Raw genomic sequence first — 21,398 nt, 5'->3', positions numbered from 1 at the left:
AAAGAACCCAAAGAGAACAGATATTGGCATCTCATTTAGAGATAAAGTCCAATAAACGTGATAGATACTTAAAAGTAGCAATGGGATAAGAAGGCACCAAGAGCCTGATTTCTTAACACTTAGATGAATTTGAAAGAGAAATACAATAAAGAGGGGTGTTAGAAGTAAAAAAAAATCAAGAGTTCAGAAATGTTCAAGCCATTTGCTTCTGGGATCAAACGGACTGAGCCTCATATTGTAAAAATTCCATTCGTTCTCAGTTGACTGCTTGGTGTGAGCCACCAGTCTTGACTTTCTAAGTAGGAATCTTTTGCATGACTTTCTGATTTGCTGCAGAATCTTGATGAGAGTCTTGAGTGAAACTGAAGCTAAAAAACCAGTATGCCTTACTCAGGTGCTAGTGTGGGTGGGCTTCTCCCTGACATTCACAGCAGCCTGTGCCATCTCTGGGTTCAGGAATCTTACAGAGCTTCTGAGGGCCAGCATCCTCAACTGGTGGAGATTTCTTTCCAAATAGCTAGGTATCGAGACACAGTAAGTAACTGTGCTAGATGCCTTGGGCTGCCTTTGAGAATCAGTTGCTAAGAGGTCAGAAAAACAAGCAGGAACCCAGCCTTGAATAAGAATAAGAACAGGTGATTTTTCTATATAGGCATTTGCTTTCTTTAGTTTTCTGCTTCATAGCTGCCAGAAATTTTGGGTTTCACTGCATTAATTTTTTTTATTTCACTGCTTAATTAAGTAAACTAAAGCACATCATTTAAGTAAACTGCTTTTTCGGCCTTTTAATTAGTTATAAATACAACGCTAAATATACATTTAACAGATTATCCAGTTGGCTTTCAAACAATTCAGAATCTGGTAGTGAAAATTCTAAAGACAGGGATAATGAACTGTAGATTTTTTTAAGTTTTCAGAGTGCTTGGATAGTAGTTACTATCATTGTTCAAAGATAGGTAGATAGATAGATAGATAGATAGATAGATAGATAGATAGATAGAGGCTGTTTTAATTCCTGCAGTATTTAATCAATATATTCTCAATAATAGACTATAAGCAATTGAATAAGTGGTAATGAACAATATGGAAGGAAGATAAGACACAATAATTAAATTTTGTATATTTTGGCAGTTTTTTACAAAGTATTTTATCTTAAAATGAATTCTAGGCAACCCGCCCATTGTTTTGGCATCAAGTGACTAAAACTAATTTGAACTCAGTAGTTAATTTTAGCCTTCATATATTTCCAGGTAAATTTAATCCATAAGTGTGGGATTCATTTGCTTTAGATCTGAAAATGTCATTTTGGAAGAGTCGTTTGATGTTGAGGAAATCTTGTGAGACCTTTAATAAAGCCTCTTAAATCCAGAAAGTTATATTTTTGCCTGAAGGAAAAGGAACCTATACCTTAAAATTCCCTCAGCTCTTAAGTGAGAACTTTGGATTCTGAAAAGGTGGTAAATGTGACCAAATATAGTCAGTCCTTCTTCTCAGTGGCAACTGTCTTTGAAATCAGAGCATCTAATTGGAAGTAAGCAATCTGTGTTCTAGGTAAAAGTTTTAATGATTTGCCTAGAAACAGAAGTAGAAAACAGAACATTAAGACGGTTTATTTAAGCACTTCACATAAAGTTTGAAAGAGATTACTCTCTTTGTTCAACAAAGAATATAAGACAAGGGGCATCTGGGTAGCTCAGTGGTTGAGCGTCTGCCTTTGGCCCAGGGCGTGATCCTGGGCTCCTGGGATCGAGTCCCACATCGTGCTCCCCACAGGGAACCTGCTTCTCCCTCTGCCTGTGTCTCTGCCTCTCTCCCTGTGTCTCTCATGCATAAATAAATAAATAAAATCTTAAAAAAAAATAAGCAAGAAAGCATTACCATCTCCTGGGCGGTAGCATCTTTCTCCCCATAAGATATAGTAGATTATATACAAAGCGGATAGTATTCCAGGTGTTTGTACATCACTAATAAACATTTCAGCTGTGCTTTAGAGACAGAACTGAACACCGTGACACTTTTTTTAGTCATTTGCTTTGTTGGCTACTACCTGAAAAGGTTTTTAACACTGTATGAAACAGTGAAGAAAGAAACCTCTTTTGTACGAAGACAACCAGCTATGAAGTGGATCTCATTAAAATTTCATTCAGTGGTTGCTCACTTTCTTTTTGACTCTTACTTTCTGTCTGAATGTCCCATTGAGAAAAGGATTCAAACCACTTGGAGTAACACTGTATGTTTTCCAAGGATGCTTTTCATTTTGGTCCCTGTAATTTGCAACTTATGAAACCATGCTTTTGATATTAGAGGAATAACATGATTATATTAACCTCCCGAACAAAAGACTAGTATGAGCCCATTTGTTTCCTAGTGACTCTTATAAGTTTATGATTTGATTATATATTATAACTTATTTAATTTTATACTTGAAGTCAGGATCTTTTCAAATGAGCATTGATATGCTGATGTAATGTAATATACAAAAGCACGTTTAAATTTACTTTTAAAATCTGATTTAAAAAAATAATAAAATCTGATTAGTGGGATGCTTGGGTGGCTCAGCGGTTGAGCATCTGCCTTTGGCTCAGGTCATGATCCTGGGGTCCTGGGATCCGGTCCCATACCGGGCTCCCCATGCTTATCCTGCTTCTTCTGCCTATGTCTCTGCCTCTTTGTGTCTCTCATGAATAAATAAATGAATTCTTTTAAAAAAAAATCTGATTAGTTTACCATTAAGAATCTTATGGTAGTAAGTTTTGTGTTTTATTATTTTGAAAGACAAAATCAATCAAAAGTGCAGAGTTTCTAAGGAGCAAAGCATCCCTGCTAAGAGATGGAGTAAGGAAGCCAGCAAATGGTACGAAGCAGGTGTAGGCGGCCTGAAAGGAGGGTAGGTAGGAGTGACGGCTGGATGCATAGAAGTCGTCCGGCATCCTTTGCGGGTCTAGTATTGAAAACACGACATTTGATGAGAGTAGAAAATTTGAAATGAAGATGTTACTACTGCCTCTCCTTTGCCTCTGCCAGACAGGTTCAAAAGAGAGAGTTGAAGTTGAAGAACTCAGAACTTTTCAACCCCAGCAAAATGGACAGACAGACAGGAAGGGGAGGGGAGGGAAGGAGAGAAGGAAGGAGGACAGGCAGTCCAGCCATAAAGGACAGAATGCAGGTTTCCCTGGCAGGGTGGATACTTGGGGGGGGGGCGGGGGGCGGGGGCAGGGGACAGGACAGGCAGGCCAGAATAATCATTGAAAATTACCCCCGAGTCCTTCAGAGAGACCTACAGGATAGAGCCCCTAGCGGTGACCCACAGGCCTGAAGGGGGAGAGCAGGGAAGATGAGGGGATTCAGTCCTGGTCCCTACTAATTTGAAATTTGTGACATGACCCATGGAAAAGACCCAGCAGAGGATCGGTGAGAAACAGAAGCCTGGACACACGGCGGAAGATGAAACGAAAAGGCTGGTTCTGGAGGCAGATCCACAAAGAGAATCCGCTCTTTCAACTCGCAGCAGAGGAAGGAACAGTTTATTCATGGTGCCTAATCCGGAGGAGTTGTTTTTCCATTCCTGTTAGAGACGCTACCCGGCGAATAATGCCGTGCAGTTCCCGGCTCTTGTCTGCTTGTTGTTGTTGTTAAATAGAATCCCCCTCAAGATTGCAAAGCCACAAAGCAACTGTTAGTGTTCGGTGACCTTCTGCACCAGCCGTCTTTGGGGCTTTGAAATTGATTTTCCTCATCTCAGTCTCTGATAGTCTCTCTTCAAGGGCGCCTCTCTAGTTCATCACCAGAGTGGCAGCGGTGGCACAGATAGCTGAGGAACTGGATGCAGGCGTCACGCAGGGCATCATTAGAAACATCAGAACAAAATCAGCCTGCGCCCGGGTGCTCCGTGTTACAAAGGAAGCTGCTGCTGCTGCTTTATTGCCGAATACAATGGGGAATATTCTCGCAGGATTCGCTTTTTTCACTCCCAAATATGGCCTGAGAAGTAAAGAAAATTTCTCCCTTTATTCTCCAAACCTCATGTGGATGCCGGGTCAAAACCGTGTGTTTTTTGATAGTAATTTTTGCAGAATTTTTTTTGAGACGTGAGAAGCATCTTCCCAAGGCTGGATGCCCCGGCAGAGAGTCACAGAGAGGAAGAGACCGCAGCGATGCTCAGAAACGTGTGCCTCGTGGAGAATTCGATGGCAAAATGAATTCTCTCGCAAGAAAGCTCGTAGTGTACTTTTCATACGGCTGCACTGCGATGCCCGGTGACCTGTGGCTTCATTTGATCGCAGGGGAGTCTACACATAAACTGGGTGTTGTGTTGGACCTTCAAACAGGTACAAAGGTGGCTCTGGGCCTTCAAGATCATCATTAGTCCCAATGCACTCTTGTCAGTGTTTTATATTTTGTGTTGCAGTGGAAAAGACATTGTCGACTTTGGAAGGAAGGCATCTTATCTGAACCTAGAGATTGGATTTTTACCAACTCTGAAACCCCACGCTCCACTTTATACAAAATAGGTTGACAAAGACCTCTTCTGCTAGACTAGTTAGTGGGCAAGAAGATTTTCTGTGTGTGCTTTTACATACCTACTTGGAGGCCTCATGTTACTACCCAAAGGGATCGTCCTCACACGATGACATCATTTGTTTGTAAACAGTTTCAAAATGCATCGTTTAAACAGTCTTTACAACTCCTTTCTGTGCTTACATACTAGAAAGCCATCTAAAATTATTGAAGACCAGTGATTTGATTTGATTTCATTGGATCTGATTTGATTTTTTTAGAGAGAGTGTGAGAGAGGAGGGGGGCAGAGGGAGAGAGGGTGACAGAGAATCTTAGGCAGACTCCACACCCAGGCAGAGTCCTCCCAGCACAGGACTCAATCCCACAACCCTACGATGGTGACCTGAACCAAAACCAATGGTCTGATGCTTAACCGACTGAGCTACCCAAGGGCCCCAAAGACCAATGATTTTAAAATGTAGCACACTGGTGATTTGGCTTCTCTTTCAGTGTTTTATGACTCTGTATTTATTTTACATATATAGCGTCTCCAGAGCACTAATTTGATATGGATAGTTGTTTAGACAGAGGAAGGGGAAGTGTACTTCTAAGTTATAAAGTCAGTGGCCAGGGACGCCTGGGTGGCTCAGAGGTTGAGCATCTGCCTTTGGCTCAGGGCATAATCCCAGAGTCCTGGGATCAAGTCCCACATGGGGCTCCCTGCAGGGAGCCTGCTTCTCCCTCTGCCTGTGTCTCCGCTGCTCTCTTCATGTCTCTCATGAATAAATAAATAAAATATTTTAAAAACTTAATAAAGTCAGTGGCCAAAACAATACAGCTTAAATTCTATTTCCTCTTACAGCAACAAAATTAAATATATGTATTAAGTTAGAAACTCTCCAAGTAAAGAGGTCTCCAGTTCCACTAATATTGATGAATAGAGTATTTCTGAATATTACATCTTTGTTTTCAATACTATCTCAAAGTTGCATTTTGCTTTGAGAAAAATAATAATTTCATAACAATTGAAGCCTATTTTGTGAAAGAGTTCTTTGCTGGGGTCACCAAAGCAGATGGACATCACATTGGAAACTCTTCGACTTGTGGAAATTGAAAGTGAGATGCATGATTCGAGATTGGCAGGTGTCTAGCTCATTATTTTGCCCATGGTAGATGCATGTTTTCAGTGTTGGGGCTACAATCAGAATCTTTAGGGTCACATAGGTGCTGGTTCAAGTCCCATTTCCCATTTGAAACGACCCAACCTGCTTTTTGGATAAAGCGATGACACATTTTCCAGGGACGGTTTTTATTTTGGTCCCTGTAATTTTCAACTTTTATTTTATTATTAATCGATAGCTGTAGGTCTTTGGCCAAGGTACCTGATTTCTCTGAGACTCCCTTCCCCCATCAGCCCAGGGCTCACCATTCTATTTGTTTTACAGTATTGAGCAACTACTATGTGCCAGGAGTTTTTTAAGTTCGGAAAATGCACAGGTGAATAAGATTTCATGGAGCTTGCATCCTAATGGGAAAAGACCAACAACAGATTAGTGCTGTGGATGTATATTTCTTAGTCATCACCTTAGTATGCTAGGTAAACAATTTTTTAAATATATATATGTCTCTCTGTTATTTAAAGCTCTCATACCTAAAAACTTTACACAGACGACTCAGGCCTCTCCCCGTCCTGCCCCTGCCTTCTTACATGGTCCTGTGGGCATAGCAGGAAGCATCCTCATGTTTGAGTCTTCTCCACCTGAACTTTGTCTCACCCTTCATTGTTGATGGCCATGTTATTGCTGACACAGCCTTCATTCTTACCTGCGTGGCCTCTTCAGGTCCAATGGTACACTCTGCTATTTCCGAGCTACTCTTGAAGCCATAGAAATAATTCTGCTTCTTACATATAATGCAGAGGCACAGAAATTTCAGGAAGGGTCTCTCCACAGATACCCCTATGTGCGCCATGCCTCCGTTTGCTGTTCGGGATCCTGATACCTCCTCAGGCCTCTGCCTTGAGATTTAAGTACAGGTTGCTACTGCTGTCACGTCCTGCTGATTCACTCTGTCGTCTCTGCTTCCCCAGCACCAGGGAGGTCAGGGGCCGGGCCTGTGTCCTCAGATGCAGCGAATCTGCTGCCCTCATCCATCTCTTCTCGTTTTTGAGATGAACCTTTCATCTCTAAAATTCTGTATCTTTCACACACTTTGGGTATAGCTCAGATCCTCCCTATGTCTGCTTTTCCCCAGAGGTTCTTCATGTTACCCGAGCCTAAGACAAGGGAATGGAACCTGCCTTTGGCCGTGGGCCGACATACTGTTGCTCTTCGAAGGTTGTTGTTTCTGTTCATAGTTTCGTCTGGTAGCACTCTCTGCTATTTCTAGACCCTCATGGGTGGCATGGGAGTAGCAGAGAGAGCCTCATCCCTCTCTGGAGCCATGCCACCTCCCCAGGAGGCAGCCTCTGAAGCAGAGGGCAGGTGTCTCTCACTGGGCCCCTTTGAGGCCTCTGGCCTATCAGCTCCCTGCCTGCAGATTTCCTCCAAATCTGGAGGGAAACCCCTTTCATCTCACACCATCTTTTACCCAAACATTGTAACTGTCCCCCAGTGGATGGGACTGTAGGAAACCAGCAAGAGGCTCGGGCTATTTCTGCTGCTCATTTTGTCTCATCTCTCCTGGAGGCAATCACAGTGAAGCAGCCGCTGGAATTGAGAGAGGCGAAGTAGAGCAAAGACAGCCCAAGGGGGGTAGAATTTCAGGAGGAAAAACACACTTTAAATAGGATTTTACAATTTTAATCCTCTATACAAACCAATGAACAAGAACTGATTGTAAGAAGCACTCTGAAGGAAGTACACATGATGGGACAATGGAGAGTAACCAGTTCGTGTCCAGTTGTGTGTAACTGTCCATCACCTTCTCCAAGAGCACTGAATGTGCATCCTTTGGACTGCTTTTTTTAATCCTTTCCATGGCGTTGAGGAAATAGTCTGTCCCTTTGGGCTGCTGAACATCTTGCACAGTCATCACATATAATGCTAAAAAAAAGTATGAACTCAGACCAGGAGACCAACCACAGCTGACAGGTCAGATCTTACCTGACACCTGTTTTTGTAGTGATCACGAGCCAGGAATGTTTTTTACACCTTTCAGTATCTGGGGGAAAAAAATTTCATGGGAAAATTATATGAAATTAAAATTTCAGTGTCCATAAATGAAGTTTTATTTGAATACAGCCACACACAGTCCTTTATGTATTATCTGTGGCTGCTATCATGAGCTAGTATGGCCAGAAAAGCTAAACTGTTTAGTATTTGGTCTTTCACACAAAGAGATTGCTTGTCTAAATGATCAGGTTCCTGCCTGGCTACAGTCCATCTCCTTATCCAGAGTGCTTGCTGGCGTGTCAAACTGGCAATATCAGATTTGCAAAGCGGGGAATTAATTTTGTAAACATTGATTTTAGAGGGTGTTAATTTTGAATTGGGATTTAAAGTCTTCAAATGATGATTTTTGGTCTTTTGGAATGCAGGTTCCAATTGGGACTTTGGGAAGACAAACAGCTGATGCTTATTGAGCCCTTACCCTGTGTTAGATTCTAATAAAAACACAACATGTGTGTTGCTTCATTTAATGCTCATAAAATGTCTGCACAGGAGCTACTATTCATATTCCCATTTTACAGATGATAAAACCAAGATGCAGAAAATTTGAGTCATTCACCAAACACCATCCAGCTCATTATAGGTGAAGTTTACCAGAGGCCACATTCTTAATAACCATGCTGAATAAGAATATGGTAGGAGATTCAAAAAATATTGTTTCCAACATAAGATTTAACTCCAGCTATAAACTTGCCTTATAAAGTGCTTCCATGGGGAAAAATGGATTCACAATATACTTACTAGTGTAATCTATAGAAGAAGTAACAATTTATCATTTGCATCTGTTCTAATTTTGTGGTTGACACAGCATTTTTATTGTTTTTAAGGACTTTATTTATTTATTTGACAGAGAGAGAGCACAGGCAGGGGGAGTGGCAGGCAGAGGGAGAAGCAGGCTCCCCGCTAAGCAGGGAGCCCTACAAGGGCCTCGATCCCAAGGACCCCGGGATCATGACCTGAGCTGAAGGCAGATGCTTAACCAACTGAGCCACTTAGGCGCCCTGAAAAGCATTTTTACATACATTAACTGGTTTATAACCCTGTGAGATAAGTACATCATTAGCTCCATTTTACAGATGAAAAAACGACAAAACAGAGGCATCGTAGGATCACGTATCTAGGAAATAATCAACCAGGAACTTAAGCTCAGATCTAATTTCTACTCCAGAATTCTTGCCACTGTATACCTAACACTATACCATCTTAGGCAAACTTTCGTGACTGTTGCCATCTCCAAACCAGCTACATGAATAGTCACTTAGCAGTTTTTTGGAAATGAATTCTTTGTAACTTAAACACTGATGAGCCTTTGTGATAATACCTATAAGCAGTAATGTACATAAAATCATGAGTTGATTCCTCCTATATTTATACAACACTTCTGTTGTGCTTACTATATTTCAAGCACTTGACAGTATATATTAACTCCTTTAAGGGCCTCATAGCAACCGCTGAAGGGCAGATACTATTAGTGCCCCTATTTTGCAGATTAAGAAACCAAAACACAAAAAGATAAAGTAACTTGCCCAAGGACACAGACCTGGTAAGCAGTGAAGTGGGGTTTGAACCTCAGGAGCCTTGTCTAGCTTCCAAGTTCTGTCCTTTTAACCCCTTAACTTATTTGATATATTTAATTTTTTTGTGATACATTAAAATAAGTACATCAGTACTAAAAGTTAAAATATTCAGCTGTGTACTATCTCCAATCATCTTTCACAAAAACTGTGTTTGTTTCGTGGTGGAATATTCCAAAATACCCATAACCTCCTGTATATGCAAGAGAGAACACAGTCTGTTGTTGACCTCACTGGACCTGGTATTAGGGAAAATTTATTAGGACATAAAGTGAACTCACAATAAATTACTGGTATAATATGAAATATAAACCACGAAAAATGTGGTGCTTTTCTTTTAATTGGGGAACTTTTGTTGTTAATAGGAATCTTAAACTAGTCATCTTTCCTGAGGAATTTCTTACACAGCACTCTGGTCCTGTGGTCATTTCATTTCTGCTTACACATTTTCAAAGTAAGAGAATCTACAACTTTTAGAGGCGGTTCTCTCCACTGCTATCCAGCTCAGTTGTTAGACACTCTCTATTTGATCTCAAACCTGCTTCACGGACCTCCTCATTTATTTAGTTTGATTTTAGAAGTGTTCTGTGATTCCTTCCTCTTTCTCCCCTTTTCCCCTGGTTATGTTTGACATAGGCTAAAAATAAAACTACTTTGCATCCCTCGAGACCTGACCAGCTGCCGATGGCCAAGCTTGCTAGTGCTTGTTAGTGGGAGAGCAGGCTGGGGTTAGAATGTTTCTGTGGACTTCCAGAAAATAAATCATCCTGCAGAACCTCAGCGTGGTCATGCATACTTGTGTGCATATGAGGACGTAGTCTCACACAGCGGTAAATACACGTGTGGCTGTAAAGTAAGGCGATTCATTTTCTTAAGTGGAATGTGAATATGCTCTTAAAGCAATTCATACAAGGGAGCTCCAGAATAGTTTTGTGTGGGAAATGGTGTGATTAGAATAACTTCATGGTGTCTCAAGATATCTACTTGAATCTGTGTTACAAATCAGTTTCTGTATCCATTACAGGTATATCCATTACAAATCAGTTCGATCATCAGAGTCACCATTATGAGTTGGTTAAAATATTTCCTTAATTCTTGATTTTTTTTAATTACATAAGGTCGTGGGGGGTGGAGAGAGACAAAGAGAAGACAGAGGGAAGAGCTAATGTATAGCTGAGTCTGTCTCCCACATGTGAGCACATTCGCATCTCATGGTGATACTCTCTTGTTCTGCAGGCATTTCCTATTCAAAACAGGAACAGGGACAACGCCACTGTTCAGCACTGCAACCCCAGGTTACACGATGGCATCTGGCTCTGTTTACTCGCCGCCTACTCGGCCACTACCTAGAAACACCCTATCAAGAAGTGCTTTTAAATTCAAGAAGTCTTCAAAGTACTGTAGCTGGAAATGCACTGCCCTGTGTGCTGTAGGGGTCTCCGTGCTCCTGGCAATACTCCTATCATATTTTATAGGTAAGGACAAATTTTTACAATTACTTTGTCTCTCCGTCAGGATGTTATATTGTCGTCATGTTGGTCTTCTCTATCTTTGTGGCCAAGAAGTATATCACGAGGTTGATCTTCCAGAGAGGGGATCAATTAGTACCTTAAAAATCACGGAGTATCTCAAGTAATCTTTGGCAACTGCAGATAAATAGAAAAGCTGTCTTTGCAGAAAGAACAAAGTTGACTGTTGGGCACAGACTAGGGTGTGAACTTGTGTTTGACGTATCCCTCTTGAAACATGGGTAAGTCTGTGACATCTCGTGTACACAGAATCATTCAAGCACTTGCAGGAAGGGACACTGCTTAGGAGTCCCCTTTGATGCATCGTCGATGGGGAGCTCTCTGCTACTTGTACAGTAAGGCATCTTTCAGCTAACTCAGCTATCTGAATGTAAAACCCATCACTCAGGACTATCATCTTGCACTCAGCAACACTCTCCAGAGAACTGTGCATCCATAAAACAATGAATGGATTACATACTCATTCATATATGTGGATTTTTCATCTTTTCTGATGTAGTATTGATCCTCTTTTTCATTTCATAGTAACCCAAATGATGGAAGCTGCTAATAGCAGTTGTAAATTGGCTTTTATTTAAGTGTTTCGAAACACGTATGACCATTTGAACTATGGGCAATGGCTTTTTAAAATGCCAGCAATGACCACAGCAGATTTTGATCCATTTGTGAGTGTGGAAAAGGCATACCACATCGAAACGCTAATGGTGTCCACGGTGATCAGTCACAAGCTGTATGGTTTATCCAACAAGAGCCACAGCCAGTGATGCGTCCTCAAGTTTACAAAGCGATTTGTGATGCCCATGAAATTTTAGAACTGAATACGAGTATTACAGAGCTGTATATAGAACAGTCTGATGCTTTTGCAGTGAACCCATTTCTGTCATTAGCTACTATACTCCTTATAAATTATGTATTTTGGAAAGTGAACTAACCATTTTTAGTTGCAACGTTTAAGAGAAATACAGAATTGTAAAGCATGAAGGAATTTTAGAGATAATTGAGTTAGAGATGGCAACTCTGGGGCATGTTGTATACTATTATTTCCAATCCTTTGGCCATGGCAGACATCACTAATGAATCAGGACACTTTCCCACTGAACGTGGAAACAGCCTCATAATCCCCATCACTGTGCTTCATACATCACCTCATTGGGCTACTGTCCATCAGAGATGAAGCCTTTTTAATTTTTCAATCTGAGTTGACTCCCTCCTCTTAAAAATGTTCATACCAGGTACCAAAAGCGTTGTCACTTGACCAAGATCCCACCCTCATGAAACACTACGCAGGGTAAACGAGGAACATCACAACAAAAATCAGTATTCAGACACAGATTTCTAGTATTCAGCTAGAAAATACCTAGCCATTAAGAGAATCTCTTCTAGTTAGTTGTATAAATTATCTATATCTGTCAGCACTGTGCTGCTAAAGAATTTTAAAAGGTTCTGAAATGCACTAGGCATAAATGGGACATAATAAATTAAGCATACATATTTGTAGGGGATTCTTTTTTTTACCATGGTACATGCCAAACAGATCGAGAGCTACCACGCAGGGCTGGAAGTCAGTGTCTGTTGTTTTTGTGTGGTTAGGTATAACCTTTCTGATTTTAAGAGCCTGTGACCTAACAAGTAGGTGTTCAGTACTTTAAATATCAGTTCTGAGACTGTGCGATTTTATTTACAATGGGTGACTATCATGAAAAATAGCATTTTAATGTGAGATTAGCTCCCTATTATTTGAGACCTGTCCTCTGTTCACGGGTCCCTTAGTAAATATAATTATCAGACTTCTAAGTAAAAGCCCAAAATGCTCCTTTTCTTCACACTGCTTATTTTCCTGTTTAGTAGGTAACATCATAGTTTATTCCGGTAGTACTACTATCATCAGCTTGTCCCTCTGGTATTCTCTCTCCCCACATGGAAATGTACAAGTTAGATAGTTAATATACTCAGTTCAGCAGATACTTGTCAAACATTTGCAGTGATCAAAAAAAAAAAAAAAAAACATTTGCAGTGATCTAGTTCTTGGGCTAGAACTTGAGGCGAAGCAGTCCAGCTGTTACCAGGCAAGAATTACATTTATCATCAAAGAATGATCTCACACTTGCATTGCTTTAATTCAGCACAACCATACTTAACAGTTTTCACTGGCTTCCTATACTTAAATGACTAACACACCAACACAGTGATTTTTGTTGTTGCTGTTTAAATCAGGTAAAGGATTTTGTTCATCAGTTAGCATGATACATCTTTTCAGACTGAAGAGACTGCCTTTACCCTTGAAAACAAGAATAGGGCGCTTCTGTCAGGGAAGGTTGTCCTTTCCTATTGAGCGTGCATGTAAAGCAGGGATGGAGAAAAGAGACCCTTGCCTGTCCAGCTTAGATCAGTCTGATAAACCCCCAGAATCAATGGGGAGACCAATGTCCTCATCAGATTGACCTCATAACTTTTAACAAAAGTGCAGCCATCCTTAAATTTTTTTTTCCCATTCCCTTAGAGATCCCTTTTCTCATATTGACTGTCAATATAAAGTCAAAGCCTTATAAAAAGTAAAAAAAATAAAAATAAAAATAAAAAGCTTGAGGAATTACTTGCGTCCTAGAATTTTCTTTGTCACCTTCCAGTGAGGTCACCAGAAGTTAGGAGAATATAGTATTAGCATGTCTCTTCTCTAAGATAAAGTTATCTCGGGGGAGTCAAGGTGAATAACTGCTGAAAGGGAGGGAGTAGAGGAGGAGAACAGACTTTATTGTTTGTTTTTCCTCTTTGTATCAAAATTTCAGAGAATGAGGAAAGAGTGAAAAAGAAAGGGAAAATACATTTCCCTTAAGGTCACTGTGAACTTTCTGTGTAGGTAACCACATGTTAACTTCTTGGGATATACCCTTCCAGATATTTGTCCATGCATACAGAGTTTCCATATTTTTAATGCATTTGGTACTGGGTTTTCTCACTTGTCACTTATTAAACATCATATGTGTATGATTTCATTTAGTGGCTGTATTTAACCAGTTCCCAAAAATGCAGTGACTATTTTCTTATGCATGTGTGTGTGTGTTTATTTGATCAAAATTTTTTTCAAGATTTATGAATTTATTTTAGAGAGCACAAGGGCGTGTATAAGTAGGGTGGGGGCAAAAGGAGGGAGAGAATCCCAAGCAAACTCCCCACTGAGCACCCACACAGGGCTGGTCTCATGATCCTGAGACCATGACCTTAGCCAGAATCAAGAGTCAGACCTCAGTGGACTGAGCTACCCAGGAACCCCCAGTTGATCAAATTTTTTATCAGAATAAATTCTGTGAAAGGGTGTACCAAAATGACGGGTATGTTTTACATTTTGCAAAACCATGGCCAAATTACCCGGTTTACACAGCTACCAGTGCTACTTAGTATTTTTGGCCCTTTTCAATCCCAGGCTAGAACATTTTATTGTTGTTTTGTGGTTTTTCAACAATTATTTTTAGGTCAACATTTTGCTGGGCACTCTGATAGATGTTAGAGGTTCAAATTAGCTTTTCTTCCAGAAGATCATGGTCAAGCGATATATGCAAACACGCTTTGAAGAGTACATATGTTCATAGCAGCTTGAGCCTTATGAACAAAAACTAGAAGAGAAGGGAAGGAAAATACCTATCTCTGGCTGAAGATGTCGGGGAAAGACTTGAAGGTAGCAGGTGTTATCTGCCTGACAGATGAAGAGTTGAGTTCACTAGGTATCATGGTTAGTGGGAGATCACCTTGAAGAGAGATCATTCAAAGCATGGAAAGGAAGGTACATGATGTACCCACAGTGGTGCCCATGGAGCGCTCACAGTGCACCAGAATATGGTGTTTGAAGCTGCATATGAATTGCCTTGATTTTCACAACAACACCATGAATTTAATAAGAAGAATTGATCATCCATTTAACAGGGAGAATCTATCATTTGAGGGAGGCAATGATGGAAACTGGACTGGAAGGTGTCAAGGACCCCACTCCACTATACTACCTCCCCTGAGGTTTTTAACGAACTGAAAGTGGGAAGATATTGAAGATATTGAAGCATAGCAATGAAAAACCATCATTTCTATTGTTGTTCTTTTCGTAAGATTTCTTCAGTGGCATTCCAGAACTTGTAATTTGAAGACAGTCTTGTGTCCTCAAACTTCAGTATTCCTAGGAATCCCCTGGGGATCTTATTAAAATGCATGTCATGACTCAGCAGATCTGAAGTGGAAACAAAGAATCTGGTGGGTTTTGGGGAGTTTTTTGAGAAAGAGAGAGTGGGAGAGGGAGAGAATCCTAAGCAGGCTGCATACCCAGTGTGGACCCCAAAGCGGGGCTTGATCTCACTACCCTGAGATCATGATCTGAGCTGACCTGAGGATCAGACACTTAACCGACTGAACCACCCAGGCCCCCCAAAGGGTCTGTATTTCAAATAGGCTCCCGGGTGATCCTGCTGTGGCCCACAGACCGCACTTTGAATAGCAAGGCTATAGGCCAGCAAATGTTATATTTGATAATGGAAACATTCTGTTTCTACCCTGTTTAATTCAGTAGTCACCAGATACATGTAATTATTGGCACTTGAAATATAGCTGGTGAACTAAAGAATTGGACTCTAAATTTTATTGTTGATTAATTGAAACTCAAGCAGCCATATGTGGCTAGTGGCTACCACTTTGACAGCATAAGTATAGACCAGCTATTAGGAAACTAGCCGGGGACAGATCGTGAAGCCCTGTTGGGATGGAGGAATGAGCTGAATTGAGAAGCTGTAGCTGATACATAATAGAATGGATGTACCATGATTGGTCATAGCCCAATTTTAAAAATCAAATGCCCAAGCATGGCCAACTTCTTTTCAGCAGAGTCACATTATGATTTTCTTTAGATTACTGAACTCCCAATTAAAATCATCCTTTAATGCATTAATCTTTGAGTTGATATGTCTTTACCCAATGAAAATTCTATTGAAGACAAAGGTGAAGCTTAATAATAATACTTAGTGATACAAACCTATAAAACAAAACAAAACAAAACAAAAAAGCTGTGCCAGTTCTTCTGGCCTGAATTTACTCATTCTTCTTCTTTTCCTGTTCTAAAATTAGAAAATTATAAAGGTGGGCAAATATCTAGCAGTTGTTCACCAAAGAGTGAATTAAAAAAGGGAGGGTCTGTTGGTTACTGTTGCTTTTGCTTCTGTTCACAGTGATAGAATGAGTAGGAACATTGATGATTCTTTACTCACAGAGGTCTTTTTTTCCTGGGTGGGAGCTAACCTACAATTTTGATGTTGCAGCACACATAGAAATCTTATCATAAATCATAAGCATCATTGAAACATTATTAAGTCAAAATAAATGTTGGAATAATTATATTAACACTGTTTAAAACTGCAGCAAAATGAAGTCAAATTTCCAGTGACACCATGATAGACATTTAACCTCATTACTATTTCCAAAAACTTTTAGGCAGGGTCTGAAAATCCAAATAATTTCCCGTGTAGAATAGCACTTTTTGGTATTTGCACATGTTCTTTAACTTTAAGAGAAATGAGAAAAAACAAAAATCTTATCAAATTATATTATGCTAGCATATTTTCTCAATTTTGGGCTCGGTGTATCCCAACCAATAATTCATTTGATGACAGATTTTCTTTAACATACAGCCTTATTGAGGTATAATTCACATACCATACAGGTCACCCATTGAAAGTATCTATTGGTGTTTAATGCATTTGCACAGTTTGCAACCGTCACCACACTCAATTTTAGAACATTTCTATCATCTCCAAAAAGGGTGCCCTTGTTGCATTAACAGTTGCTTCCCTGGATGCCTGGGTGGCTCAGCAGTTAAGCGTCTGCCTTTGCCTCAGGGCGTGATCCTGGAGTCCCGGATGGAGTCCCACATGGGGCTTCCTGCATGGAGCCTGCTTTTCCCTCTGCCTGTGTGTGTGTCTCTCTCTCTTTCTGTGTTTCTCATGAATATATAAAATCTTAAAAAAACAGTTGCTTCCCATTTCCCTCCAAACCCTCCATAGTTTTTTTTTTTCCTCCCTGCAAATATCTTAACTTTTAAAAGACTTTTTTTTAACTCATTTCCTAATAACGAGAAATAACTCCACATTGTTCTTCTTCTGGACTCCTGACATATGTTGCTAACCAAAGAAATACTTGCCTTTTCAATATTCCTTTTCGTTTAAAAAATACATGTGTAGTTATTTATTTCCTTTGAACAGCTGCTACCAACTGATTCCTAAAATAGATGTTGTCACATGTCTGCTAAAAAGGCTGTTTAACAACATAAGCATTCCCCAGATCTAGCAAAACATAACCTGTCGAATTTAGGTTCATTGCAGTTATGATTCCGTGGCAGTTACCTGCCCTACTTCTATGTCGATTTGCATTTTATGAACATTTTTACCTGTCTGTGTACCTTGAAATTGATTATGGTACCAGCAATATATATGCAGTTCAGGGTCAGAGGGAAAAGACGCCAGCCCTTTATGCTTCATGAAAAATCAACCATTTAAATATATATGGCAAAATAAAATGTGTTGTGACATTCTTTTTTCTTTTTGGACATGTCTTTGTAATAAAAGTGCTGTTTTATTAGGTGATAGAACACGGCCAAGCAATGAATTACATCCCATTTTTCACTACAGCTTCTTCTCTTAACTCCTGGTTGCATTACATTCCGAAAATGCATTTTGCTTGAGACGGAATGCTGGCTTTTTAATAATACTAATGTGATTTCATCACATTGAAGAAAAAATATATTGCCTGTATGTTCGAAGATTGAAACTTATAAACTAAAAATTTTAAATCAATATATCAATATTTTATTTTATCCTTGGACACATGAAATTAAGGACATATTAAACCTGATTTGGTGGTAAATGCAGGATTAGAACGGAACAGTTTACCTCTCGAAGAGGGGGAAAATAGTAATAAGATAAAGCATACTACTGCAGCACTCTGCAGAGAGTCTGTAAATTCAAAAAGGAGAAAATCTACCAAAAACCCATTCTAGACAGTTGTATTTTTTTCTTTTTTGAAGACAGCAGTTTGTATGGGTGAAATTGTGCTTTCATATATAGATAAATATGTGTGTGCATGTATATATGTATTTGTGTGTATATGCATGTATGTGTGTGTGTGTATCCCTCCAGCATCCACAGGAAGTTTATTCTCCTGTCATATTTGCACTCTGTCCTGACTTCCAATAGAACTATAGAAATTTATAGAAAATAATAGTTTAATTAATTTATAGAAAATATTAATTTATAGAAAATATCAGTATTCCATGTCTGGCATATCATAAAGAAACCTAGCAAAGGTTGAGAAGTCACTTAGAATCCTGTTCCTTTATAGTCAACTCCATATAATTGCATCGGTTGACTTCTAACTTGAAATCGAAAGTAAGAAAAAGGTTGTATACTGCACCCTCAACTTTGGTGGGACATTATAATTTTTTTGTTGCCTTTTATTAGCACAACATACAAATGTTCAGTTTTGACTTCATTGTCATATTGTTTATTACCAAACGTAAAAAAGAAATCACAACCCATTTCAAGAAATTAATACAAATGTGGGAAATAAGTTCCTCCTCTCCCCCAAAAGTCATTTATTTTACTCTTAGCTTGATACGAGGTCAGCTAAAGTAAATAATATATGAGAAATACTCTATTTATACAGACGTTTTTACCATTCAAATATAAAGATCTCCCTGACTTGAAAAACACCCAAGGACAGCAACAATAAGAAATACCTTTAAAGCCAGCTAAACTCCAGTTTCTGCCAGACATAAATATCTTCTCTGTGAAATACGGTGCTGTTTTCTCTGTTTTAGGCTATCATTTTTGTGGAATGTAGCAACATCTCCTGACTAATGACAAGTGGAAAGCATAATACAATATTTACCATTTCAGTGCTACATTGCATAAATATTTAATTGGTGTTGCATATGCCATTTGCTTTTACATTAGTGGGACTGAAAGCAGTGTGTTCGGGGAGAAATATCTACATACAGAGGAGTGAAAGGAAAAGTAACTGGTATATATACGATTTTTTTAAAAACTTGATAGATGGCTAGGAGTTTTAGGAAGGAATTCATCATAAAACATTTAAGTTCTATTGGATCCATATTCAAACAGAGGTCTTATCCTATAGTATAAGGTAAAATAAAACTCAGATATGTATTGACTCTTTTAATTTATTGTTTCTACATACCCTTAGGATGTCTACCAACTATTCACACCTCGTCTTTCTTTCTTAAAATTAAGATTCTACAGTTCCTTTGTTAGTGCTTTGTAATGTAACGCCAGAGAAGGAGATGACCATCCATTCATCCATCCATCATTCATTCAACATTTATTTATTGAGACACTGACAGATACAGCAGTGAACAAGATAACACAGCCCTTGCCCTCTTAGAGATTGTATCTCAGGGCATGCAAACGGTGAGCATTTAATTGTCATCATGAGGGCTATTTAAAAAGGAGAAATGTAGGGGACTAGCGACTGTATAAAAGGCAGAACTCAAGGAGTTTGAGCCGTAGAGAAAGGTTTGCCTGCTAAAGCCTGAATAACAAGTAGGATTATGTTTTTGGACAAATGCTGATGTCAGGATAAATTTTAAGTTGACCACATAAACCTAAATGTGGTCCAAAAAATCAATCCTCAGGAATATTAAAACCAATATATTGTGATATAATAAAGATAAGATCTCAGTGTGTCTGAGGGGAAAAAAAGTGATGATATTCATTTGTTTTCTTTGTTGAGGGAGTATCGCTAGGACCTCGTCACGTAGTTAATACCTAGAAGGGGAAAGAAATGTTACTTTGGAAAGTTGGGGCAACTAGATTTAAAATTGTCACAAAGATGTGTGGTCTGTTTCAGATTGTTCCTTCCCCTTAATTTTAGATAATGAACATACATACTTGAAGAGTTTTGTTTATCAAGTATGCCCAGAAGATCGTTTTAAAACTGTTAAAAGAAATGGTATCTGAGTTTTTTCTAAACATTCCGGGTACTCTGTTAATCTGTTCTGAAGATATCTAAGAAACATATGTGTTTCTGGTATTTCAAACATTGTTGGGAAATGAAAATCACATTGTTCTGCGTTTGATAACCAAGGAGCTCAGCATGTCCAATTTCCATTAGTGAGTTGGACCTAAAAGGCATTACTTTGAGACTCGTCCATTATGCGTTTTAAACACATATCAAATGGAATCAAAGAACAATTCTATTTGTATCTAGACCTACTCCTGTATAATACTAAGAGACTTTTTGAGATAATATTCAGTGTTTTTCAAGATAAGAATGTCCATTCTCTCCTTTACCTGATGAGTTTCATCACTGGTGACTCATTCAGGCGTTCACACACAGAACTGGTGCTCCTCTCCTGGTGGTGGTCTTCATCGGCAGGGCTGGCATGACATTGGCTGCCTCCATCCTGGAATTGTCACTTCTCCCTAATGCTTGACCTACAGACCGATCCTTCCTTTTTGTCTTTGCTAGTGAGCTTTTCGTCCCCTTCATCACTTTAATAGGCCTTCCTGTACCCCTAAAGAAGAGAAAGCCTTCCACATATTATTGTACATTTCCCAGGGCTATAGAAGGATATCCAAGGGTACCTTAAAGATCACCATATATGATTCTAGAATGTGGAGCCCTTAGCTCTTTTATTTAAAAAAGGGCTATTATTTATTTATTTGAGAGAGACAGTGCACCTCCATGCACAAGTGGGGAGAAGAACAGAGGGAGAAGATCTTCAAGCTGACTCCCCACTGAGCATAGAGCCTGAGACCAGCCTCAATCTGAGGACCCATGAGATCCTGACCTGAGCCAAAACCAAGAGTCTGTCCCTTTGCTGACTGAGCCACCCAAGCACCCCAGGACACCCAGGGTGGGGGGTGGGAGCATCAAGGGCGGGGCTTCATTCTGAGACGAAATGATGCAAGTAGTTTTGTATCTTGTATATTTTAATTTGCTTTTTTTATAGGTATTGTAATTATTACCAATATCACAGTCAATTTAATTCCATTAAGTTTAGCAGTTACTGAATTTCCCTCCTAAACACTGAATTCACACACACACACACAAAAGACATAGTCTTTACCACAGTGAGCTCACAATCTTATATGGAAAAATACAATGCCAAATTTGCATATCACATTACAACATATTTTTAGAACACTGTTTTTAAGTACAGACCCTTAAAACACTAAGACTTGAGTTTTGTATCCCACTTCTGTTATTTATTAGCTATGTAATGCTGTGCAGAGAACTTACCCTCCATCAGTGTAGACAGGATTAGTAAGAGTACAGCTCTTGGATTCTTTAATAAAATAATTAATGTGCCTGATAAAATATAAGTGCTCAACTAGTTTTAGCTGCTATTATTATTCTTTACAACAATCTAGTAGATCAAATTTTATTATCCACACTTTTTAGAAAGAAAAGTCTTAGGTCCAAAGAATCAATGGCTTGTGCTGCGTTAAAGCCCAGATATATTTAAACAGGGACCATGATGCAGGTCTTTTTATCTTGACCCTGGGACTTTACCCCACTATATCATAGGGCATTGTTTTTCATAAAGATTAAAGAATTTAAAGGGAGTACATGGACAGAAG

At 39.3% G+C, this 21,398-nt stretch overlaps 1 protein-coding gene across 24 annotated transcripts in view; it reads left to right on the top strand.

Annotated features, from left to right (window-relative positions):
* The window catches only part of TENM3 (teneurin transmembrane protein 3), a 2,512,213-nt gene that overhangs the window by 2,340,718 nt on the left and 150,097 nt on the right, over nucleotides 1-21,398 (top strand). For all 24 annotated transcript variants that reach the window (XM_072763857.1, XM_072763858.1, XM_072763865.1 and 21 more), the window contains one exon: nucleotides 10,478-10,716. In XM_072763857.1, coding sequence (XP_072619958.1) covers nucleotides 10,478-10,716 — 239 coding nt within the window. The remainder of the gene's footprint in view (nucleotides 1-10,477; nucleotides 10,717-21,398) is intronic.

This window comes from Vulpes vulpes, chromosome 7, assembly GCF_048418805.1.
Source record: "Vulpes vulpes isolate BD-2025 chromosome 7, VulVul3, whole genome shotgun sequence".
NCBI lineage: Eukaryota > Metazoa > Chordata > Mammalia > Carnivora > Canidae > Vulpes > Vulpes vulpes.
Note: the sequence above shows the minus strand (reverse complement) of the source record. Positions and strands in the feature narration are given on the sequence as shown.